This window comes from Polyodon spathula, chromosome 2 (genome assembly GCF_017654505.1).
Source record: "Polyodon spathula isolate WHYD16114869_AA chromosome 2, ASM1765450v1, whole genome shotgun sequence".
Classification (NCBI taxonomy): Eukaryota; Metazoa; Chordata; class Actinopteri; order Acipenseriformes; family Polyodontidae; genus Polyodon; species Polyodon spathula.
In genome coordinates, this window is record NC_054535.1 from 101354551 (window position 1) to 101380378 (window position 25828).

A 25828-nucleotide genomic window follows, 5' to 3' on the forward strand; every position below is an offset into this window, starting at 1 on the left:
AATGTAATATAATACCTTTGTTTTCTTACAATAACCTTGTAATATAGCGTATGCAATAACACTGTATAATATTGTCCCCTTTACGTCATTAAATGGTGTGGCATTCCAAGATGGCTGCATCCATGGTTCAGCGGTGTGTGTTCTCAGCGAGACGAGTGTCAAAATTTGCAACACAAACTATTACAGGTATTACATTGATGTGCTACAAACGAGGTTTAAGAATGAAAACAGATGCACCGGGTGTGGTTTAGGAATATGTTTGTACAGGGGTTCCACGTTTTTAAATAGATGTCACACTTGTCTTTATCTAGGGGTGACGTGAGAAATCCGACTAGCGGTAGCAGTGTGCAGCTTCATGATATAACGACATGTTCTTCGTTTTGAATGGTATTGTGTGATACGTATATGCATTAAGTCAGCATCCAACAAATGGGCTTTTTTCAGTTGTTTGTTTTTTTAAATTGAAGTAAACCAGTGGATGGTAGAGAAATGAACCAGACGCTATAATGTATTTTTTTGTGTGTTTTGCTGTATTGTACGATATTACAATCCCCTTTATTTGGCGATAAATTTGACCAGTTTTCCTGTAACTCTCTGGCACGAAGCAGTCTTTACCTGTGGATTTTAAATGTATTAATCACTGTAGCTTCCAAACTGAAGTAAAGTGTCACTCCTAGTGGCTTTCTGACCTTGGCATCCATTAAATATTATGTAGCCTGTTAACATTTGCATATTTAAGTTCTAGTTTTCCTAACACGTCATGCAAACAGCTGCATTAATCCTGACAGGTATACTCCACTGTTTCAGATGAGTTGCTGTTGGGTATTGCCATGTCTAGGTGGTGTACACTGCAGTGGTTCAGGTGTAAATCATTATTGCATACTGCCAGTTGTTAGTGGAAGTGTTTATCAGAATGCTATCCTTGCATTTTAACCTTCAGAGCAAACGTGTGTGTGTGTGTGTGTGTTTTTTTTTTAGCTAGAAGATGTATTCTTTCAGCTGCATACATAGACACAAAAAAATGGGATCAAAGGCCAAAAGATCCTCAAAACCTAGGTAAGTTCTAAATCATTTAATGACATTTTAAATCTCTGGTTCGATTGCATGGAAAATGTTCTTCCTAACAATAAGAAAGTTCTACTATAACTGAAGCAGTGGGTACCGGTGATTACCTTAAAATCTGCACAGTCTGCTCTACACCATACACTTAGAGGCAGTGGTGCATTAATAATGCATGTACACTGACTGTAGACTGACTGTCTACAGCAGCCGAAATGTCTGCATACGTTTTACCCTTTATTAAGAAGTCATGTATTAAATACATTTACATAGTTTACTTTAGAGATCAGATTTGTTGTAATCTATATAACCTGTAGCTTCGAGTACTGAAATGCACTTTTAAATAGGATCAATCTTATAAATTTGTTTCACCTAGACTGCAGCCTTAGAAATGGAGGTCTTCTTAAAGATGGTATTTTTGTGATGACGGTAGGTGGCACTGTTACACAGACAGCTAAGGGGAAAAGACCACATTTTTACAAATACAGCTTGCTCGGTCTGTGTTATTGACGTGATTTGCATGTGGACACCATCGTTTTTAGCATTACTATATCTATCTATCTATCTATCTATCTATCTATATATATATATATATATATATATATATATATATATATATATATATATATATATATATATATATATATATACATACATACATACATACACACACACACTGTAACTAAGGACCAGTCTAATATGTGCATTCACTAAAACACGCATTTATAATGGTTACTCAGTACAACATTAAATAACAATATTCTGCTAAAAAGACTTAAGACTTAAAAGGAACAAGACTGACTGCCATTAGAAAATTAATTAAATAAAATTGCTTGTGCATTGTGGCACTACTGTGTTAAAGAGTAAATGTAAAGATGGCTCAAACCCCTTCTTTCCAAGGATGTAACCATTTTTTTAATGTATTTCAAAATGTGTTCATGTTAATCTGTCATAAATATTTGTACTAACCACTCGACCCAGCAACTCAATTTTTTCTCTGTTTCCTCAATTTCGTATTTCTTTTATTTTGATACACTGTTTAGTAAACTATACTCCTCTTAAACTGTCAGTTTTATGCAGCTGTCCACAATAATAATAAAAAGCTAACCAAATGCGATTGTATATCATAGCTGCGCGGGTGTCGGTTGTGTTACAGCACTATGATTAATGTACATACTCTCTATCTTCCTGTAGGCTTAATTATACTCTGCATTGTAAAATGCTGCTGCCAGTATAGCACGCTTAGCACTTTCTAATGCTTACATTAAAGCACTTTGCATTTCTAGCCTACGTAATGCTGTACATAATGATAGAAAGAACTCTACATTAGACTACGCAACAGTAAGGACTTGCAGTAGAAGTTGTTGATAGGACAAATTACTTGTATAGAGTAGGTTAAGCTTCATGTTATATTGGTGTGTAAGGGCAACCAAGAATCCTATTGTACTTAACAAGAAAATAGTCACAGTTTGCTACAGAAAATGTAGTAATGTTTCTGAAAGCTATGCTAGATGTCAAGGGGCTGATGTGTAATTTCCTTTGGTACAGTAAGAAGTCCATCTGTACCACAGCAGTCTTGCATCTCAATTTAAACATTCAACTACCAGGAACATAGCTAAAGGTTATGTTCAAATTGATGGTGAACAAAAACAGAAGAAGTCAGAAACACAGTCAGTGTTTGTCAGTGCTGCAATTATCAAGAGCAGAGAGGCAGTGCAAGAGCAAGGTTGCTGTATAGTAGAATGTTTAAAAGTCTGCACAAATGCATTGAATGTGTCAAAAATATACTCGACTAACTTCATAAGTTGTGCACCGTTCAAACCCATTCACGGAAGACGGTGGCAGTGGGACGCCTGGCACACCTTGCCATGAACCAGATCTTCAAATATCCAGCCAAGCATAGAAGAGTACAGTACGGTCTGTTTGCTTGTAAATTAATACCTTGTCATTATAAATGAGTCCACTTCATTAATTCCATGAGTTTGATCAGAAAAGAATCTGTGTCAGGTTTGCCTCAAAGTCACTCCAATAAACAGAGTAGGCATGACATAGTGTTAGAAGGTTATTTGATATAGTTTTGTTTATGTTATAACATTTATACGAAAGTCATTTCCCCAGGCATTTTCTTTGCTCCTAATGGCCACTATTTATAAGCGTATCGGTATTCCTGGCTCCTTAATGATAAGTTGGTGCTTTCTTTGCTTCAACTTCAATTTTATTTTTAAGTCCACCAGAAGTTGATTTCTTCATCAAAAGGCACGTGAACCCAGAACATGAAATACAATATCAAAGTAGAGATTACCAGAACCTTTAATAGCCCTCCTCCCAACAGGAGGCCTTTTCTGCCAGCGTCTGCTCTCCTGCAGATAAATTCCCCAGTTCCAGTTCTGTTGGATTCTGGTGATTTTTCAGATTCAATTACAAGAGATGGCCAGAGAGTGGGAGGATGTGGGCAGTGCGGTGCTCAGCACTAACTCATGAGGGTCCTGTAGGAGTTCCACATGTCTTCCGTCTTTGTAGTTATTTTTTTAAATCAGTTTTCACTCCTGTAACAGTCTATATAAAATTCTCCTTGGGTAAAAATGCAATAGAAAATAAATATCTTTGTCTATCGATCTATCTGTCTATCTCTGTACCTCTCTAGATCTCACCTGTATCTATTGATATCTGTCTATATATAGCTTTGAACAGGGCTTGTTTAAGGATAAGCCCTCTTCCACACGAATAAAGATGCATTTAATAGCCTCAGGGTGAAAGTTATAGCTGACAGGTTGAACTTAAAAAGTGTTGGGAATTTCTCCTTTATAAACCACAAATACTAACAATATGTCTTTGGTTTTACAAAAAAAAGTTAAGCCAATTGGTAATGTGCTTATTATCAAGCGACTTCTTCTTACCTGTATGTTATTTTTTCCACAGCTGAGTTAGCGACTCTAATGGACATGACTTACGAGAAGAAGCTTCCTGTCAGCTCCTTAACAATAGCCCGGGTAAGAGGAGTAAAAGCTCAGAGATTGTATTATTAATGGAATGAGGATGCTTGGGAAACAGGCTGTTCAGAAAACCACACCATGCCTTCTTTTAATGGACAAGAACAATAGATCACTGAGGTTTAACAATTTTTTTATCACGTTTTTTGTTTAATTTGCAGAGTAAGTATCAGTCTGGAGTTAGATACGCAAGTATGAACTTACTGTAAACAAATATATTTATTCCAAGCAAGAACTTTGCCATGCAGGATTTTCACATAAAAATCCAGGTTTTAAATTGGCCAGTCTGTAGCTGAGAGTATTACTTTTAATCTGTGTCACCAAGGTAAAGGGTGATCTGCCCTGACTTCTACTTAAAACACAAAGGCCTAAATTTATAAAGGGGAAAAACCGACCACAAAGAGCCATGTAATGTGCGTGACCAGTACGGCCGCACTCATCGACAAAATAACAACCTGCTTTATAAGACTAATTAGGTAAAGCAGGCGATTTCGCAATCAACCAATTTAAATACCACTCATCGCAATTAGCGGTGGAGAATTACACACCTCTCACAATAAATAGTGGGTTTAGGTCAACCAGCATGTGTAGGCTACATATTCCAAAGAAAATGAATGGCACACAAATACCTCAGCCTGGTACTAGCCATGGTGATGAGGATGCTTAGAAGCAAAAACTGAAATGTACCAATATGGAATTGGAGATTGTGGTACAAGCAGTACCTCGAATACATCACCAGGAGAAATGAATAAAAAATGGAATGTGCAGTGGCTTCTTAATAAACAAATGTACCACTTCAGAGTCTATAGTAGGTTGTTTATACATCACAACGCATCATCCAGTTACTGTGCTTTGCATATTAGTTCAACTTCTTATCTCATGTAGAATAATTCCAGGCATATAGACTTTTCAAACTTCAGAAACAGTAAGTTTTATTTACTTACATCCATGGCAGTCAAAGGGGTGGATAATCCTTCCATTGTTGTACAGCAATATGTTCAGCAACAATAACCCCATACAGCTGCATACGAACAATCTTCAGTTTAACTACGACTTATATCTTCTTAAAGTCTTATGCAGTTACAACTATCCTATTTCTTATGTTTGTCTGTATTTCTTACTCTCTGTATGATTTTAAAGCATATATGTATGGTATATATGGTCGAGAAACTACTTGCTGTAGATACAAACTAATTGTGTCATCTGTCCCTCTGTCCTTTTTTTTTTTTTTTTTATCGTTTTCTTTCCAACTTGATTTTAACACTACTGCCTGAACCAGTATTGTTAAATACCAGAATGCCATATTACAAAATATACATTTTGTAGGCATTTCTAAAATAATGGTGGAGGATGAGCCCTCATTGAATATGAGACTTTTCCTTTCATGTGCCTCGGAATATCGATCCATCTTTTCTTAATCTCCTCCAGCTTTCTTTTAATTATGCCTACACTCGAAGAAGTAAAGGCTCTCATTAGAACCTTGCTTTGCCACTGTGGGGAGACAGTTTTAGGTGCTTCTAAGAACCTTTTTTACATGGATTCTATGTTCTCTATTTGCAGACTTTCTATTTTGTCATGTAAGCTATGAAACGTATTGAAAATTGGAGTTTGCAAAACAATACGGTTCCGGTATTATAAACCGTCACTTGCAAACTGACTTGATCAGAAAGGATAAAAAAATGAGCTCTTTGCAAAATGTTATTAAATGTTTCTTTGTCCTTGAAAACGATGTCTCCTTCTTGCTGCAGACAAGTCTCCCACATCACCTTGCCTTGTATACAGCCTACTGTCTGACTGCTGCAAATTAACACCTGCTTTTCAAAGTTCTTAAAATAATCACACAAATATGAGGCCTGCAATTACCAGCAGCTTTTACAAATTCTACAGAATATTTAATAGACCTCATTTGCAAAATCCCCTCCCAGTTTTAGCAGTTTAGTTGAGAAATACATGCTTATTATTTTTATGTGACTCGGTGTTCTGCACAGCATGGCACTGCACAAGTCAAGTCTTTTCTACGTTGCTGCTGCAACAAAACAGCCTCTCCTGACATTTATAAAGTCAGGGTAGTTCAAGCTATAGAGAAGGGAATGTGATGCTGTATAGAAAGTGAATACTGGACAGTCCATAAGTAAACTACAGAAGAGGCTACTTAAGAGTTGAAAATAATATCCACCAAACTGAGTTTCATTTCGAACAGATAGTGCCACACCCAGATGATGATGGCTGTCAGATTGATGACACCATGGAATTTTGAAGTGCCTGTGTGAAGCGAGGTTATGTGGTAATCCATTCACAAACTGGATGTTTTAGTATCAGAAGCCGGCAGAGGGGGAGGGTTGGGGTTGTGGGTTTGCAGAAGCGTTGTGAAGTGTGGGCGAGGTTGCGGAGGCTGAAAGTCATTACAAACTGACAGCTGCTAGGGACTAATTGTAAACCAGTTTGACAGTCTTAGCTCAGAGAGGCTGAAAGGTCAGAGATTGCGGAAAATGAGAATGTGAAGTGGACAGAACAGATAATGCAAGTCATAAGAGCAACTCTGTAACGCACAGTGTCTGATCAGATCTCAATAAGGCTTTTTCTATTCGTTTAAAGTAAAAACAGAAGGTTTGATTATTATATATATTTTTTCTCTGAACAAAAAAAGAACAGTATAAATGTAGGAAGTGTTTTTCAGTTTTTTTCATCTTTCAGATTGCCATCTTTCGAACGTTAGCCACGCCCTTTAAGATCACTAAATACAACAAGATTGAGATGTACTGCTGTTCAGATCATTGTTCTGGAAAATCCAACAGTACGACAGATTGGACTAGCACCCTGTGATATTGATATTGGGTTTTATTCTCTTCCCTGCCACTAATTCACCATACACCACAAAGCTTGTCAACAGAAGTACAGTATGAAAGGTCAATATTAAAATGTTCTCCCTTTTTAGATGCAAGGCTTCAGTTTGTTATTTTACGTGGAGGCGTCATAAAAGCTTCTAAAGGGCAATATTTGCAGAATTAACAGTTACATTTTAGACTTACTGTTTGCAGTTAACACAGTAGGAGTAAGTTATCATAACAATATAGTTAAAAAAAATTAAAATAACAGGTATATGGCAATTAAAAATGCTCCAAAAATCTCAAAGTAGCCTGTCCTCATATAAGGGAAATGGCACTTAATGGGTTAAGCAACCCTGTAAAACTACTATAAAACTTTTTGGAGGGCCAACTGCATATTTAACTTATGAAAACTCTGGGAAGCAGCTGGCTGACAAAGCAGTAATGTAATGTGCCTTCAGGTTTCCCGATGTAAAGAGGCGGCACTCTTTTTAGATAGTGTCTTCACATTTGGTATACAGTACAGCTGTTTAACCTCCGTCCCTGTATCATGACCCTTACCGATATGTCTTTCTTCCACTTTACAACCACTCCTAATTTCAAACCATCGGAGGTGACCATCTCTCTGCCCGAGTTGCATTGTTTCCTTTAACAAAAATGACACTTCCCATTGACAGTTGCAGTAACTAGACCTCAAATGTCATTTAATATTAAGAAGCCTTCCTCCCTGAGACAGCATGTAACTTTGTTTGACAAATGATTTTTATGATGAGAGACGGTCCTCTGTGTGCTCCTGGCTGCTGCATCGTGTCAGACGAGTCAGTCTGTGTCTTTAGAGGCAAAATCCATCATATGGGCCTCTCTCAGCCTTCCTGCATCTCTTCCAAACACATACACTTTCTGTTTGCTGGTTCAGAAATGGAAAGGTCTGTCAAATCAAGATATGTCATTGTAAATAATAAAATGCGAGACACAGTTTCTGATATGTTTGTGAAATGTATGAAACACATCTTTAATCATTTTTTTCATATTGCTTAGACATATTTTGTTTTCAGTGCTTATTAGAGCTGCTTTAGCGTGTATGACATTGGTTTCCCATTTAAGTTTGTTCTTTATTGACTAATTACTAATGTTTTTTTTTTCTCCAGTTTGTTGACAATATTTCATCAAGAGAAGAAATTGATCAAGCTGAGTACTATCTTTATAAGTGAGTTTTTTTTAAATTTTTTTATTAAGACATTATTTTTTCACTTACACTATTGTAAATGAAGAAAACATTAATGTGGAGAGTGTTGAATGCTATATTGTTGTTTTAAATTCTTTAAATATGGGTATGAGTTATTGTAATTTTTATAGTCAATTCTCATTAAGAGGAACACATGTCCTGATAGTATGAATAGTCTACATGGCCCCTGCCCAATTTAACAGCTGCTTATTGTAAATTGCTTCTCATAATAAGAATGTATACTTTTTAAAAGTTCACTTACAACTGTGTTTTCAATAAAATGCACAGTGCTTTTAAATGTATAATAATGTATTGTATTGGAATGAAATTTGATTTCAGTGTTACTGTAACTTCAGTTTAATAAATAAATAAACAAATAAATAAATAAAAATCCATTCCACGGGGAATCTGAACAGAAGACTGAGAAATGAAGGCATTGCGGTTCACTGAAATGAAGGCATTGCGGTTCACTGAAATGAAACTTCATTCTGATGATTTGTTTATTGGGACACTGAATCACAACTCATGCCCAGTTTTCTGACAGTCATGGAAAACAACTGCAGTTCAGAGATTCATTCCAGGCTTAGCTTGTTTTGTCTTTAAAAAAAGGGTCTTCTACTTGCGCAGTCATTTTGGTATGTGTGTCAGTCTATTCTAGGTGTTTAGACTTCCTACCTGTCCTGTTATCTGTTGCCTATATGCAATACCAAGAGATGTGGGAGTCAGCCTCTTCCCAGCAGTGCTGATGTCTGTATAGATCAGTTTCAGGATACATTAAAACCATAATACACACATACTGCGTGTTGAGGTGAGCCATTTTTTATAAAACCCGGAGCACTGCTTGGTTATATAATATATAGACTTATGTTTTGTTTGATTAAAAATGTATTTTTTTTTTAAAAAACATTTTGTAATCACTACTCATTTTTTGATCTTTACTCATGAAAGCTGTAGAATAATGTTCCCCGGGCTAAACAATACTGCAGATTTCTACAGCGGACCATTCTTAATTAATAATAAATAATAATAATAATAATAATAATAATAATAATGATTTGAAAGTTCAGAGGCTTAGTCTGAAGCAGAATCCATAAAGAGTATTTCAAATACACAATTCCAAGTAGTTTTGGTAAAGGAGTGAGGATTGAGGGATAAGGATGGGGTTCAATGAACTGCATTGCATTCATGCGAATCTGTACTGGAGCGGGACTCGGCTCAAAAAGCATATTCTGTCTGGGGGGGGTGCATTTGCACCCCTTTTCCTCATTATGGTGTACTAGGGTTATTGTTTTATTGTTTCTTTAGGTATGTGCTGTACTAGGGCTCTAAATTGTCAATATCCCAGGGTCGTCTTTGGCTTTTAGGACTATAGGATTATATTTTGGAGACCTTTTCAGTGATTTCCCTGAGGTCTGTTCTGTGTTTACTACTTTTGTTATACATTATCTGAATGGTGTCAGCAATGATTTCTTCAGTTGTATAAAACACACTTTTATATAGATTATATGGTTGCTTGCTCAAGTGATAAATTGCTGGATATAATGCAAATATGTCAGAAAACAGATCTACTGTAAGTACTGTCCAAGGTGCATGTGTGCTTAGTGTTAGAGCTATGCAGTATGGTACAATGTGGAAATCACATTGTTAAACTATATTCAATTTTTAACTGTTTGGAAAGTCAAGTAGAAAAAAGTTTTGTCAAACGTATTCATCAGTGTTACGATGGTATTACCTTTAGAATGTGGAGTTTTATGATTGTTGGTTTTTTATAAGTATAATTGAGTGCATATTACAGTGCTGAACTAGGATTGATGATATACAATGCTTAAACCAGTGTTTTGCATAATTAGAAGATTATGACCATTTTGGTTTTAAACACCAATAATGAGGTACACCCTAAAATTAAATGAACCAACCATGAAGCCACAGGAAACAGCCAGAGGTCAGCTATGTCAGAACCATGAAGCCGTTTAGGAATTTATTCTAATTACACTGTATATCAGTGCAGATTAATATAGAGTAAAACCGCTGCTAGTTAGTTGCTGTAAACTTCAACTTCAAATGAGAAAGGGGGCAGATGCTATGACCTGATACTCTCTCAACAGACCTCAAGCAGAACATTGAGCCTCTGTCTGTTATAGTGGACTTGTCTTTCCACAGTTCACGAGGCAACGTGATTTCAGGTCCGTTGTCAGCCCGGGTGTTGGCTGTTTGATCAACATAGTCCAAAGGTTCTAAGGAATATAAATGACATTGAAAGCACACAACTGAGTAGCATTGTTTCAGACTTTCTTAAACATGCTCCAGGTGTTTATTTCTCATTTTGCATTTTTTTTTTAATAAAATACATTAAAAAAGGATCTTATTAGTCTGGAGTAAATGCTTTGAAAGTATGGCCCTCTGTTTTTCGATCTATTGCACTAAATGGGCAGGCACATCACAAACACCCGAGTGTGAAGGTTTGGTATGTGTTTATAAAAGCAAGGAGCAAATATTCCCTTCCGATCAATAGGGTTACTGAAGCAGCCACTAAGTTGTGAATAAAGTTTAATGTCTGGGTTTTAAATCAAGAGTGCATCACAAGGCTCTGGAGGAAATCACAGGCCTGTGTTGCTATAGGAACAGCAGCTCACCCCATCAGTCTGTTCACTTCTCTCGGCCTATCAGGGGCTGAATTAAGACACTGGATTATTGATGACATTCCGTGGGTTTAAACTACTGTAGTCTTCCCATGTTTTGAAAGTTTGATTGCAGTGTGAATAGTCTTTAGATTAAACGTAGGGGTCTTAAATACAGTAATACAGAATTTTACAGAAACTTAATAAAGTGCTTTCGTACTTCTACTTGGCTATTTCTACCATGCAATGTGAAGGGGGAAACTGAAATGTTGTAGCTAATTATTTAAATAATGACTTATCAGTTTGTCAATTACTTTTCTTCCTTAAGTATTTCTAGTGATTGACGAGTGTCCTGTTGGGTCCTGATTCTCCTTGGATATAAAGTCGTGTGTGTGTGTGTGTGTGTGTGTGTGTGTATATATATATATATATATATATATATATATATATATATATATATATATATATATATATATTTATTATAACAGTGGGGACTTAATGACATGTACTTGTACATGAAGCATCAGAGGAAATCACCTACTATATTGCAGATGGGAGACGCAAATATGTGCAGTGCGGTACTTAAAGTATTGAACGACAGTCCTTACAGTTTACGGTAGCTGGAAAGGGTTAATTAGCTTTAACTTTATTTCAGTCCCTTTTACTGTTCTCCTTTTTATAATTTTATCAGTGTTGTCATGTTTGCAAGCAAAAACAGCCTTTCGATTGCATCTCCATTTTCTGACACATCTCTCAGACGCCCCAAATTCATATTCTGCTGCATGGTTTCCCTTTTCTTGTGCAAGCAAGATGACATTTCTTTTAAAAGCTGCATCATAAAATGTGCGTGAAGTTTGTTGCATAGCCATTTCAATATTCCAGTACTGTATCAAGAGAATTACTGTAGAGGGCATTGCCGTGTGCAATAGCTCTCGTTCAAGCATGCCAAAATAACCGACACGGGCAAATGTGAACTGGTCCCCTAACTGAAAAACACCAAATCCTAGCTGAATCCAAATCACTTCCCCAAAATCTTAACTGTTATATGTAACCCCAGAGAGGCAGCCAATACATCAGTCATTGATCAGAAAGAAACTTTTGTTATCCCAATGCTTTTTTCTATTGGTTGTCCTAGGTAGTGGGGGTGTGGCCCGTCTACTATAGACATAAATTTAGTCTACTTGAATTTACGATTGAGTGGCTGATATTATTAAAGATATTTCTAGAAGATCCATTACTAAGGTCTGTTGTCACAAGCTGCTCGAGAGGTCAAGTAGTCAGACGTTTCAGTAGACCACTCGCCCTGTTGGCAGTGCATGTAGTTGTGTATTGGAGAAGACTAGGACACAGTGAACACATGGATACGGGAAATGTCGAAGAGATCCTCTAGGAAGGCCAGAAGAAGATCCTAATACAGTAGCCAGGCAGTTTGTATACACTAATACTAAAGAAAAATGAATAAATATATATAACAAGTAGTCTTGTAAAAAGGTTTAATGTATGTGTGTTGCTGTTGCCTCAACCATATAAAACTAATCTTAAACTACTTTGTATATTGCATACTTCTTTCTGTTTTAACAGGAGCTCTACTGGTGCCGTAATTAAAATATAATCTGGCCTGTGATTTGTATTATCCTTGGATTTATTCAACCTTGATAACACAGTTTGGGTGCATACATGTTATATGTGGTACTAGAAACTATATACAACACCACAGTGCAGATGTCCCGGGAGAGAATGGGCCAATAAAAGTGCTATACATGGAGTAAGGTCTAGCTTCTCCCTGAACCTTTCTGTTTTAACAGCATGTCCTTCAGCCACAGTTAGCTGCATATTGTGCACTGTACCCAGCAAAGTGAGGGTTATGACCTTCTCTAATCTGGTAAATGCATTGGAAAGCTTGCTTGTCTCTGAAAGGTAACACGCGGTTGCTGAAGGCTGGGATGTCTACTCTGCTTTTCACACAAAAAAACACTCTTAAATATTAACTTGGAGGCACATCATTTATTTGCCTGCCAAATGGCTGTGGCGATTTTCCTAGTGCTTTATGAGTTACAGATTGCACCCAATGAGCAATGAGGAGGAGAGGGAGCGGGACGTCAGTTAGTTAGCCTGGTACATACTGACCTAAGCAGAAACCATAATAGATAGTCATAGAGAACACACATAATAGGATCTTAAACTGGTAAGAAATTTATATTAAGATAATAGAGAAAGTAAAAGGCATCCCTTTAAATAAGAATGTATACCGGGCCAGATTTCTTATGGCCTTTCCAGCAAAGTGCAATTTGCATTATTATCAATATTTATTGATTTTTTTTTTTCGACAAAGGTAAATAAATAAAAATCAACCTGGTAAAATGCAACACAGGAGGTCATTTAGGGGACACAGAAGTATGTATAAGCTATTTGTTACTATTTCTGGTGCCTTATCATAAACTAGGAAGAGTTTATTTCCCTAAACATGCCCCCAAACCTGAACACGAGCAGGGGTCTGTACTTGCCAAGCTAAAATAAACCAAACCACCTCAGAATTATTTTGATCTGTTTTAGAGCATTTGCTAATACGAGTGCCATCAATATAAAAGGAATACACTCTAAGAACTGTGAGCACACTTCCTATCCACTATTCTTAAAGCAGAAGTCAGTGGGTGATGCATGTTTCTTTCCTCTTGATCTTTATAGGTTTCGTCACAGTCCAAACTGCTGGTATATCAGGGAGTGGACCATCCACAGCTGGATTAGACAGTGTCTTAAATATGGTGCCAGGGACAAGGCTGTGCATACCCTGAACAATAAGGTAAGTGTTCTTGTCATGGGCACCACACAGTATTTCAGACATGTTTATTATAAATAGAAAAATATATGTCAGCGTGCATTAACATGCAGTACTATGTTGTTTTTGTGCAATATTTGGTCCCTATGTTATTTTTTATAACAGTATTATATTCTTCTTAAAATAGACAAACACACATTTTCTCTTCCACCTGCTCTTTTAACGAAAAAAAAGATAAAGAAATTTGCAGGTAGGAATGCGTTATGATGTAGGAATTTTTTTGCCTTTTGCCTTGTTATTGTTGCCACCCCATCCTTACTGTTCTTTTGATCAAAATCCCATTCATGCCTGGTGGCCATAGTGAATCCGGTATAACATTTTAAAATAGCCCAGAGAGCTTTGTTTTGCAGACCCTGGTTTTATAAGCTTCCTGTTGAATTGCCTCTCTTCAGTGTCCGGGTCTGGTATTGGTTCCCCAGTGCTTGTTATTTAATATCTAATCCCTATGGGCCTAACTCCCAGCTCTGAGACAGTATTGCTGATCTATGCAAAGGCTTGTTGACATTCTCTAGAGAAAACAGTTCCTCACCTCGCCCAGTAAATGGACAGTATTTGAATACCTCAACCATGATAACACCGTGTAACAATTTTTTTTTTTTTTTGTTCCTGGGTAGTAAGTGTTATTTCCTAATTGCTTATGCCTCAAAAGTATAGAAAATGGCTATTATTCCCCACAAACTTTGCTTTTGTGACCAGGACAGTGATATTTTGAAATATCACTATTTCCAATGAGAAAACGGGAGCTTTTGTGTCTTTTCGTTCACATAAAGTTAGAAAAAAACAACATATGAATCCAAATTAACACTACTCACTTCTAAATTTTTTGTAGTCATTTTTGTATTACTTTCGTATAAATACATGTTAATTTGGATTCATATGTTGTTTTTTTCTGACTATGTGAACGAAAAGACACAAAAGCTCCCGTTTTCTCATTGGAAATGGTGATATTTCAAAATATCACTGTCCTGGTCACAAAAGCAAAGTTTGTGGGGAATAATAGCCATTTTCTATACTTTTGAGGCATAAGCAATTAGGAAATAACACTTACTACCCAGGAACAAAAATTGTGTTACATAGTGTAATTATATTTAAGCAAAAGCAAGTCAGGTTGCCTTTCTCTACATTACCACTCGATCTGTATTGACTCCTTTCTAGTTGTTTTACAAAAAACATAATGTTTTTTTTAAAAATGAATCTGGCTAAAATGTATTTGTTGCTGAGTCCTGTAATTACATTGATATACATATTAGACTTCACGTGACAGTATGTAAACTGACCTCATGATAAATACTAGTACATGTTATTCAGAACTAGGGTTAGTTTGGCAGCAAATCATTTAAACTCCAGACTCTGGCCACTTTACACAGCCACACGAAGAGTTTGATTTCTTGTAATTAAATCAGCGCTTATAGGGAAAAAGAAATACAGCTGTTAATCCCGTAAATATCAATCAGTGCTACTCAAAGCTGTCATACAGTTCTACCAGAGTTTGAGCTGTGAAAGATTTAATTTCACTGAATGTTGTATCCATCGTATTACAATGTTTATTGGCTTGTTTACATTGTTAAAGAGGTGCTGTGCATTTTCAGATTATTGAATTTCATTCATGTTTAATAGACTGTTAGGTGGTTGTCTTATCACTCTATTATTATTTCTGCTTAGTTTAGTTATTCTAACTAGTTTAGTTATATTATAAAAGCAGGATTTTATGCTGCCTGTACACTCGGCAATGATTACCAGTTTTCTGTTCCAGATAATGACAGGGACTGGGGTCAGGGGACAGGGGGTAAGGTAGTAAGCATTCAGTCACTTTCAATGTTAGTCTTTTTTTTTATTATTTTATTTAGGTGCAGTATGGAATATTTCCAGATGACTTCACATTTAATTTGCTGATGGATTCTTTTATAAAAGATAAAGATTATAAAGGTAAGACTTAATGGAGGCACACAAGTGTACTGGTGATGCTTTACACACTGCCTCCCTAGGGATACCCTGTGCTAACATTTCACTGTACATTACAGGCAGGCTTACAGCTTGCAGTGTTTTCCCTTGCAGTTAACCCTGGAGCACACGAGGAGACCTTCTTGTCAGATTTCAATTACATGAAAGTCATTCTTTATAGGACTGCCAGCAGCTGCTGCATCTTTGCTTGTTTCCAGGATAGTTTGTAATATTCCTGCTACAGCTCATAGGCAATCTCACATACTGCATGATGCCGATTAGGATGTTCGCTGTTATATCAGGCAGCTGCACCAGCTCCTTGTTGCTTAAAGACATTTCTCACCTGAAAGAAATCGAGAGAGAACCCACATTATTAATTCCTTTGATGCATGACTTATTGAACACCCTGTAGATTCAAAATAATTCAATCCACAATGATCAAAAGTACATACTGCTGTAAATGATGTGCTGTAGGCGAATTTCTTCAGAGGGTGTCCGCTTCTGGTATTTTGTTGTGTGTCTGATACACTGATTCTGCAGTATGCATTAGGTTGGGTAAAAATGAATGAATGAATCCAGGTAAATTGATTTACTGTACATTCTTTTCTAACCTAATATTTATTTAAGTCCATTGTATTTCTTAAATGTCTCTTTACTTGAACGCCGGTTTAGAGGAAAGTATGGCAATTTTTCAGCATTGCATATAGATCAGTACAATTTATGTGCTTTACTGGAAGAGCTTTCCTTATTAGTTGGATGGCACAGCAGTTGTCTCAAAAAGGGCTGTTGGCTTCATCTGATCGTGTTTCTTCTACTATAAAATTTAATTTAATGTCTTTATTTTTTAAAATGTAGTCGTCAGCCAATGGTTTTTACCCCGGTTTTCTCCGCAATTTGGAATGCCCAATTATTATTTTTATCCCGGGTTTCCGCTGCAACCCCCCTGGCATCTCGGGAAACGGAGGGCATCTCCTCCGAAACGTGCTCCTGCCAATCTGTCATTTTTCACACTGCGGATCCACAGCTAAGCCACCAGACCTATAGTGCTGGATGACAACACAGATCTGAATGGCTCCACTGCAGACCTGCAGGTGCCCTGTCAGCCACGGGGGGCGCTGGTGCGCGCTGAACCGTGGATTGCCCTGCTGACCTAATCCCTCCCTACCCTGGCGACGCTCGGCCAATTGTGCGCTGGCCCCTAGGAACCCCTGGTCACGGTCGGCAATGACATAGCCTGGATTCGAACCTGCGATCTCCAGGCTATGTGGCACATCCTGCAGTCCACGCGGAGAACCTTTACCGGATGCACCACTCGGGAGCCCCTTAACGTTTTGTAAAGCCCACACGTTCTCTTTCCAGGTGCATTCTCGGTTGTTGTTGAAGTGATGTTGCAAGAAGCTTTTGATTTGACTTCAACTCAGCTGTTATCACTCCATGTGCTGAGCCAGTACTTGAATACCAAGCCGGATCTCAAAGTAAGTGCGTTATTTAATACTGCGCATGACTGTGTATAACACCAACTGATAATTAACTGAGGAACCCTGTGTGTGTAGTCAAAAAAGTAATTTTTTGTTTTTCAATCTTTTTGACACAAATTCCTATAATTTTAGTCAGGCGTGTCGCAGCATGTCAAGACGATAGTTAAGACTGAATTATTTTGTTAACTACTGCATTGTATGCGATAGCTTTTAAATATGGGTATTATGAAGGGGCGGTGGGCGGTGTAATGTTTGCCATTGTACCACAAGCAAGCGAGAGAATGTCTTGCTGCTGTAGGTGTTTGTTCCAAATTAAGTTTTAGAAACTGTAGGCTGCTGGGAATTGTGATCTTAGTGTGATTTGACTATTGAACTTTAGCTAGGAGTTGTTGCATTCAGTTTCTCCCTTTTGTTATCAATCTACGTTCCTGCTAATGCACTGCTTCAGACAAAGAAGAGAAATAGCGCATTGGCTGCATTGATGAATTGAACAGAGTTGTGTTTGGCATATTGAATCAGATTGTTTTAATCAGTCTAATTCATTATGAAATTAGTGTATTACCAACTCCTTTTTTTTTTCTTTTCTCTTTCAAATCCCACCAGTGGGAAGAGGAGAGGAACCTCGGGGCGGCTCTGTTGATCTCCGGACTGAAACAGGAGAATACAGTCGGCTTTAGTGCTCAACTTCTTGGCTATTCCCTTCTTGGTGTGGTTTTAATCTTTCTTTCTTTTTAATCACACTTGATAACATCTTAGTTTTTTTTTTTAATGAAATGGCCCCAGCTGTCTTTCAAAGCAAATCAAAGTGAAAGTAGTCTTCCTCTACATCAGCAGACAGCAGCTGCTGAAAAGATGACGCAGTATGGCTGAGTGACATTAGCATGCATGTGGGTGTATGTGCCAGGGGAGTCTTGTCCTCCATTTTAGATCCTCCTATTACTTGTGACTGGTGTGACAGCGTTTTTGGAACATACTGGGAAATTGATATTCAAATATTATGGAATGCTCTGCCTTCGTTGGTCAGGGAAGCTGAGACCGTTACAGTTTTCAAGTCAAGACTAAAACGCACTTTTATAAAATGGCTTTCTTGTCTTAGAGTTTTAAAGCTATTTTAAAATGGCTGCTCTTGTATTATGTGTATGCTGTTATTTAAATGGTCTGACTTTGGCAGTTGTATGTGTGACATCATCATAGCTGCTAGTTTATATTTGGTTAAAAATCCTATTACCTTACAGGTAATCCATAAATGAAATAAAGCATTCACATGTAGTTTAAAAATACATTATATAGAACAGTAATCATGTTTTTATAATTTAAATAAAAATACACATATAATATGAATTTACGCTTGACAAGTGATCCGGAGATTGGATGTGCCTCCATGATACATCAAAGAGTCACTTGCACAGTTTGCATTCAGTTTTTTTTTCATCATCTGGTGATCTAATAACAAGCAGCAGAGGGTTTTCGAGACATTTCTTTCAATGCAGCTTCCGCTATACAACGCTTTGCTGCCGTGCTCCCCACAGACTCGGCCTGCTTTAAAGGGAGTTACTTTCTGGATTGATGTAAGTCAGTTCTTCATTGCAGGTGATCGCACTGATGCCCTGTTTTGCTGTTTTAAACAGGGAAAGTTGAACTTTGCCAGGGGATCCGTGCCGTGTACCATCAGATGCCGCTGATGTGGACCCCTGGGTATCTGAACAAGGCCTTGACTGTGATGGAGAGGGTGTCTGCACTGCCTGCCCACATGAAGCTCTCCAAGGAGGCAGTAAGGCCTACCATTTTCATTTAATTTTTATTTTTTCTTTATTAAATGCAAATGTGTTTCTGACTGAAGACTGAAGCCAGAAATAAATAATTTCATGCAGATCAATGTTAGATATGGAGTAGACCATATGTTTTTTTTATGACCGGTCTTTAATAAGAATGACATTGTCTTTTTCAAAGTCCTGGCTGTACTCCCAGGCTGGTTGAGTGTTATTATTGCGTTCGTGTTAAAGGGTAATCAATCAGAGCTACGGTTCAGGGTCGTACGAGGTCTCTTTTTATTCTCGTCTTGCTTTTACTGCTGCTTTATTGCATTTTTAAATGCTGGCAGACTGGCTAATGTGTAGAGCTTGAGGAACTGTTTTTAAATATCTCCATACAAGTGTTTTTTACTTATTTTTTATATATGGTGAGTCTAATTATAATAATAATTAGTCATTTAGCAGGCGCTTTTATCCAAAACGACTTAGAGACTAGGTGGTGAACTATGCATCACAACTGCTGTTGCAGAGTCACTGGAAATAGGACCTTGGTTTTACGCCTCATCCGAAGGCACAAGGAGGTTAAGTGACTTGCTCAGGGTCACCCCCCCACAGTGAGTCAGTGGCTGATTTGAACCAAGAACCTCTTGTTGTCGAGCACCTTTCTTTAGCCACTTGACCACCAAGCCTCCTTACATATGCAGAACTTGCATTGACAAAATTGCAACGGCAGTGACTTAGTGATTTACAGTAAGTAAATAAACATGCTTGTGATTGAAAGATTGCAGTTGAAGTTTTAGCAACCTCGCCCTGTCCCGTTTTCTTTTTTGCAGTAATTGCACCTCTGATGACTTGGAGGTGACACTTTATAAAAAATGACATTTACTATAATAACAAAAAACACTTAAAACAAAGATATTCTCACAATCTCTGATACTATATTCTGCAATTCAGATTGGGATGTTTGGAAGTACAAAAAAACCCCACAGACCATCATTGCTAAAAAATATCTTAGCTTTATGTTATTGTATTCATTTAAATACACCCCAGAACTCATTTTAATTATTTCCTGTGACCTTCTTACATCTCCATGGCAGAATGGAACAATGGAATGGAAAGCTAAGGAAGCTGCTATATGGAGTAACAGTGTGCAAGAACAGTGCTGTGTTTAAGTGTGGTGAAGTCCCTGACTTCTGATCAACAACTTCGTAATACTTTGTCAGTTATTACAATTCCAAATGTAATTACATGGTGTGCCAGAGTGAGACCCCTTGAGACCACTGCCATTGACCAGTGAAATGAAAGGAAATGTTCTGAAGCTACAGTGACGCACATACAATGTGCACTCCACAACTGTAGAAAAAAGAGATCTCAACATTAGGGGAGGGGGCATTGTTAATGTTGTCATTGGGATAAAAACCTATTCTAGAGGATGGAATAACTGGGAATACAGGTAAGCTTGGAATAGGAAAATAAGAATGCTGGATAATTTTTTTTTGTTTAAATAGGTTTCCTCCAGAAGTTGCAAAGAATTTGTCCTATCTCCTTTTCACCTAGGCTGCTGTTAATTGGTTTGATTTCTCTCAGCACTCAACAGCAACTGACGTCAACCTTTAATGTGTAGAAGACCAGGGGGCTTAGTGTGTTTGCATATAGATTACCTTCCCTTTTATTATTAAGAGTTTCAGTCACCAGTGCCTAAAGCTACAGCAGTATTGCTCTACTCAGCATAATAAAAGTGGAAGAAGACTTCCTTGCTGTTCCAAGGTTAACAGATGCTATGACCACGACACACAGGTGCACTAGGAGTTCTCTTTTGTAGTGCATGCACGTTTTCAATTTACTGAGTGTTCAGTGGCTCTAAAGGGGCTGGCGTTCGTACAGTTATGGGATTGCATTTAGAGAGCACCTTACAGTCCGCACGTTATGGAGCATTTGCCATTCTGCCAGTGTGTCTCCTGAACAATGATGGATATGCCAGAGATATAATCATTCTTTCAACGGCAGTCCACAGTTTGACAGGCTGTTGTCCCTGGAATCAAGCTCTACCCTGCAAACACTGAATAGCAATAGGCGGATGCTTGTCCTTGACCGGCATAGTGATGATGTCCTGAAGCCGTATTGCTGCTTGTGGATCCTTCAAAGTGTCAGTAATGTGTTGTGTATTTACAGATTCTGCAAGCAGTACTTACCCTAGTTCCTGGCCATGAAGCATTCACTCACACATTCCAAGACATTGAACCCAAGTGTTTTATTCGAGCAGTGCTATTAAAACGTAAAGGCTAGACCCTATCCACAGTCACTGTGTGTTTAATTAGGAATTTATTGTCACTTGAAGCACTATTTTGGTTCTTGATCAGAGAACCCTGGGAGGCTAACAGATATATAGATGGTTCTAACCCTAAAGTTCATAGTTTGCGTACTGGCTTACAGTGTGATACCATAGACAACCTTTTATCAAGAGTAATCACACAGACCCATTCACTTTGAAGTTTCATTGATTCAGAGCATTAGTAGCACTACTTCGGTTTATTAAATGCTTAAAAAAGGATTGAGTGGTTACAGACTATGTTGGATCCCAGCTGATAGGCAATCTGGGTGGTCCAGTGCCTGTTCAGTCTTAACCACATTAATACTTAAAACAATTATAGTTATAACATATTTTACCCTTGGGCTTGACATGCGAAACGCTAATAAACACCCACTGCTAAAAATCCTAAATCATTTAATATGTCACTCTAAAGCTAATATAATATAATCCCTAGCCCTACGGCCATGCTTCAATATAAGTGAGATATAAATTCAAGATTATGCTTACCTCCCAGCTTTTCCGAGATCTTCAGAGAATGGACCAAACCGCCTGTGTTACCAAGCTGAATGATGATTTACTGTAGTCTTGCCTTGGCTTTTATAGAACTTTTCCTCCTCTTCGTGCGTCAGAAGACTTCACTAAATCTAAACATTTGGTCTGTTTTGGCAGCTCTTATCTTTAAATGAATAATATATTTAAAAAGTCTCAGCAACTCCTTTAAAATGAATCGTATATGATCTCATGTCCTCTAGTTTCCTAATCTCTAAAATATGTGAGGTAATCCTCAGACTGATAACATGTTTTCCGGGACCACAGAGTTCTTTATTGCTTAATAAGATACAAATATATATAGAGAGATGTTTTTGTTAATGTATAACACCAGCTGTGTTTAATTATTCTAGCCTTGGTCAAAAACATATTTCCTTCTTAACCGTAAATACATACTTTTCAGTGTATTCTCAGTAGGCTGGTAAATGTATTTTAACAAACTTTGCTTCTCTAGTTAAAAATCCCATTTCAGCAGTCCTTTGCAGCTTCTAGATAAGGATTCTAGAGGCCTTTTTTCTAGTTAGCACTCTTCAAACCATTTGTTAATATCCTCAGTTAAAACTGTATACATGCTACTAGAGCATATCCTTATGAAGATTATCCAGCAAGTTGATTAGAGCTTGAATTGAATTGAATTTCCAGTTCAAATGCTTTCAGAAACAACTTGGATTGTTTGCAAACTGCTTAGAACAGGAACTCACAGATTGAAAAGTTAGGAAACGAAAAGGCTGTGCATTAATAAATATTTTTTCCATTTGCTGTTTCAGTTGTTACAGCAGAACAGACTTGTTTCTACCAATTGCAGCTGTAGGATAAAGTAAATAACTGCACACAAGTTTAACAAGCATTGGGTGTTTGCTGTCTATTCCTCGCAGTAATTGAATTTCATTTTTTGTATTGTTTGCTTGCCAGATGGATGCCCTAGAGACCGTACTGCAGACTCAGTCTTCGACAGCCCCAGAGTCCAGTGAAACTGAAGGGGCCGGCGATTCACAGGACTCCAGTCCAGACACCAAAAACCTAGAGAAGGAAATGGAGAGGACAAAACTCCCCGACTATATGAACAGATTTCAGGTAGATAGTTGTGGTGTTGTGTTTATTTTACACCCCCTGGTTTGCATAATGTTTTATTTCTAACCTGTTCATTACCCTTGGATTTGAGTATTGTTTTATTACTGTTTCTGCACTTGGTATGTATTTGGCATGCCTAATAAAGTAATTAGCATATTTTACATTTTTGGACAATCTGAGCAAACCTGAGCAAGGTGGCTTTTCTATACTGAGGCCATAGAAATATGCAATCTCTTCCCCTTGAAAAATGTGCAATGGTCAGGAAGGGATATTCGTGTCCTGAGTGGCTTTCCTATTTGGAGTCCTGAGGAAGGTAAGGTGGCTGAAACATCAGGTTCTGTATGTGTTAAATACAGTGTCTGGTCAGGCTAAAACAAAGTATTGTAAATAAACCCAGGAGATTAACATGGGTACTTTGATTTGGAAGCTAACAGAGTTATGCAGCCTTACACAAGGACTGTAAGAGTACTTATGGAGAAGGCTAGCTGCCCTGAAGATGGGAGCATTGTATTGACTGAGGAAATACATTCAGAGACTTTCTGCTTAGTGCCGTGGCTCCCCAGGTTTAGTGAAGCTGATTAGAATTTTTTCTAGACAATGTAATGCTATGAAGCCTGGAGATGGAATTAATGCTGAGCTCCAGAGCTATCAAGCAGAACTAAAACACTTTTTTTTTTAATACAGTAGAACCTTTATGAACAATGAAACAAAATTAAGTCAGTAGAGCTGTGTTTAACTAGTACAATTCTCACACCATCTTCGTATTTTTTATAATAGCCAGGAGTCTTGTTTAGTCAAATGTAGCTTCAGAGTTCTACAGTATTTATTAAAATGCTCTTTGCTGTATGTCATTATCTTCTTACACTAATATGTTATTCTAATATATGTTATATGCACAATAACACATTTGGTTGTGTGTAGGAGCGAGTCAGTACAACCACACACCGTCTTGTTACTTACATGTTTGCTGAATTTGTATAATTTGTAAACTGTTACTGCCATATATTATACAGTTTTTAATATGCTTTCAGAAAATCCCAACCCACAGAGCTGTGCAAGATGCATGTTAACTGCATTTAGTTTTTTTTAACAGACATTGGCTGTTCTAATGCTGTTAAGTTAATGACTTGGAAGTCATAAACAATATAAGGTATATGTTGGTACTGTGTGATAGGGTATAAAGGGCTCATACAGCATTGATAGATAAAGCTTTCAGCCACAATCAATGGAGCAGTTATCAAGTTACTGGTCTTCTGGACCCAATATGAGATATTCATCTAACTGTCAAGAACAACTGGGACCCCTCAATAGCCCTCTTATTCACGGTCAGGGAGTCTGGCTTTCTGTCAAGTCAGTCCTGTTCTTTGTGACCTGGATTGTACAGTGTGAACACATGTCCTTTCAGTTATCGTGTCTGGAGCTGTCCTCCGCTGTCGATTTTTTTTTTTTTTTTTTCATTTTATCTAGCCTGTGGTTATGTGGCACCTGTAAGCTGCAAATACAGTGATGTATTAGTTACTCTATCAATCCTATTTGGATAATTGCATCATGCAGAAACATCCCTAATCAGAAAGTGCGTGTGTGTGTGAGAGAGTACAGTAATTAAAGGATGTTAGGTGGGCTAAAGGAAAAACATTTATGATATAATAAGTTGAATGAAACTACATTTAAACGTGACGCAGTGGATATGTAGTGTAACTATAACCTGGCTGTTTACAAACTTTTGGATAAACTTGTGTAAAACAGCAACGCATACTACTTTTCTGAATCATTTAATCTATTTTACAGAAGGAAGTGATATAAGCATAGTGTATGAGTGCCTATGTTTAGATCACTGTGTTGAATTTTAAATTGATATTGATTGCTGCAAATGGATTTTTGGTTGCAAATTAATTATTTTTTTGCTGCTTGTTTGTTTGTTTGATTGATTGGCAGGAGCTGCAAAGTAAGTTGCGGTTCCATGGCAAGGTTGAATCTGAAAGCATGCTGACCCTGACTGGCAGCCTCATTGAAGAGAAGCTGGCCGGTGCCGAAGCCACTGACATTGCCGGCTATGAAAAGAAGCTGCAGGAGTGGGAGGAGGAGCGAGTCCATCTTGCAAAGAGGGAGAAAGAGATGAGAGAAAAGGCCCGACTGGAGCGAGAGGCCAGGCTGGCAGCCAAAGCCTCCTCTTAGTGCAGTAGTGTCAGGACACCAACACTTTCCATTGGGACATCTCTGCTGCATTGCAAATAATAATGTAATAATGTTCTGTTACATAACATATATATATATATATATATATATATATATATATATATATATATATATATATATATATATACACACACCACGATGTAGTTTGTAAATCTCAATACAGAGCTTGACATGGATTCTTCTCTTGACAAGCCAGCAGAGAAAAGCCCCAGGTGATTATAATGTCTAGGCTGAGTCAAAGTGATGGGATTGGTTTGGGCAGAGTTGGGTTTTTAATTTGCTAGATACCCATTTGTTAAAGTCAGATTTCTTGTCATGTCTCCTCTGCACCTGTTCACCCAGAATCATTCCAGACATATTGGTCCCAAAGGATGTTGACATGAACAGGTCCACTTAAAATTCTGCTTTTTGCGTTATCAGTGCAAGTTATGTATTGCTCAAATAGTCACCTGTTCATGCAATTTTGTTGTATTAAAAAAAAAAGTTAAGATAATGTCATTGTGTTTTCTTTTTTCTCTAAAAATATTAACATTACATTGTTTAAAATTCGTTAAGTATCCTCATTAGGGGAGATAATATGTTTCTGAAAATCTGCCACCATTGATTCCTCAACAGTAAAAAATGCTTGGGAAATTACAAAGTAGCCTGTTTTTGGTCTATACTTTCACCACTTTGTCAAAGCTGTTTATTACTGAGACCTTTGATGTACTGGAACTATGATCACCTGTGACAGGATGGCTCTTGTGGTGACATCAGGCCAGGAAATAGACAGACAGCAGTTTTGGCGAGTGAAATGTGCTGTTGCACTGGTTTATTATAAATAGATTCAAACACAAAACACTTAACAAAACAAAAGGCATGATGGCCAAAACAAACAGACTAATTAACACTTACCTTTAACAAGCAGCGGGCTGGTGTAGGACCAGCATGCGTAGCAGTTGTTTTTGTTATTTGTTTTTAATTCTCCTCTCTCCTGTT

At 37.6% G+C, this 25828-nt stretch overlaps 1 protein-coding gene across 2 annotated transcripts; it reads left to right on the forward strand.

Annotated features, from left to right (window-relative positions):
- Window positions 1-84: 84 nt before the first annotated feature.
- On the forward strand, window positions 85-24889 carry mrps27 (mitochondrial ribosomal protein S27). 2 transcript variants are annotated; one of them, XM_041237269.1, is made up of 11 exons: window positions 85-186; window positions 979-1056; window positions 3979-4049; window positions 8023-8081; window positions 13403-13517; window positions 15401-15479; window positions 16854-16969; window positions 17576-17678; window positions 18601-18743; window positions 22496-22657; window positions 24590-24889. In XM_041237269.1, the coding sequence occupies exons 1-11, from the start codon at window positions 93-95 to the stop codon at window positions 24827-24829; spliced, it is 1260 nt and encodes a 419-aa protein (XP_041093203.1). In that variant the 5' UTR covers window positions 85-92; the 3' UTR covers window positions 24830-24889. The 2 variants fall into 2 exon arrangements, with proteins under 2 accessions (XP_041093203.1, XP_041093214.1); XM_041237280.1 differs by lacking the exon at window positions 979-1056 and having other exon boundaries at window positions 91-186.
- The last annotated feature ends 939 nt before the right edge of the window (window positions 24890-25828 follow it).

What these genes read in the sequence shown, in the direction of transcription:
- mrps27 (XM_041237269.1), top strand. Translation starts at nt 93, where the DNA reads ATGGTGTGGCATTCCAAGATGGCTGCATCCATGGTTCAGCGGTGTGTG. An exon ending in TGCATACCCTGAACAATAAG is followed by an intron (nt 13,518 to 15,400) that starts GTAAGTGTTCTT and finishes TATTTTATTTAG; the next exon opens with GTGCAGTATGGAATATTTCC. An exon ending in TGAAGCTCTCCAAGGAGGCA is followed by an intron (nt 18,744 to 22,495) that starts GTAAGGCCTACC and finishes TTTGCTTGCCAG; the next exon opens with ATGGATGCCCTAGAGACCGT.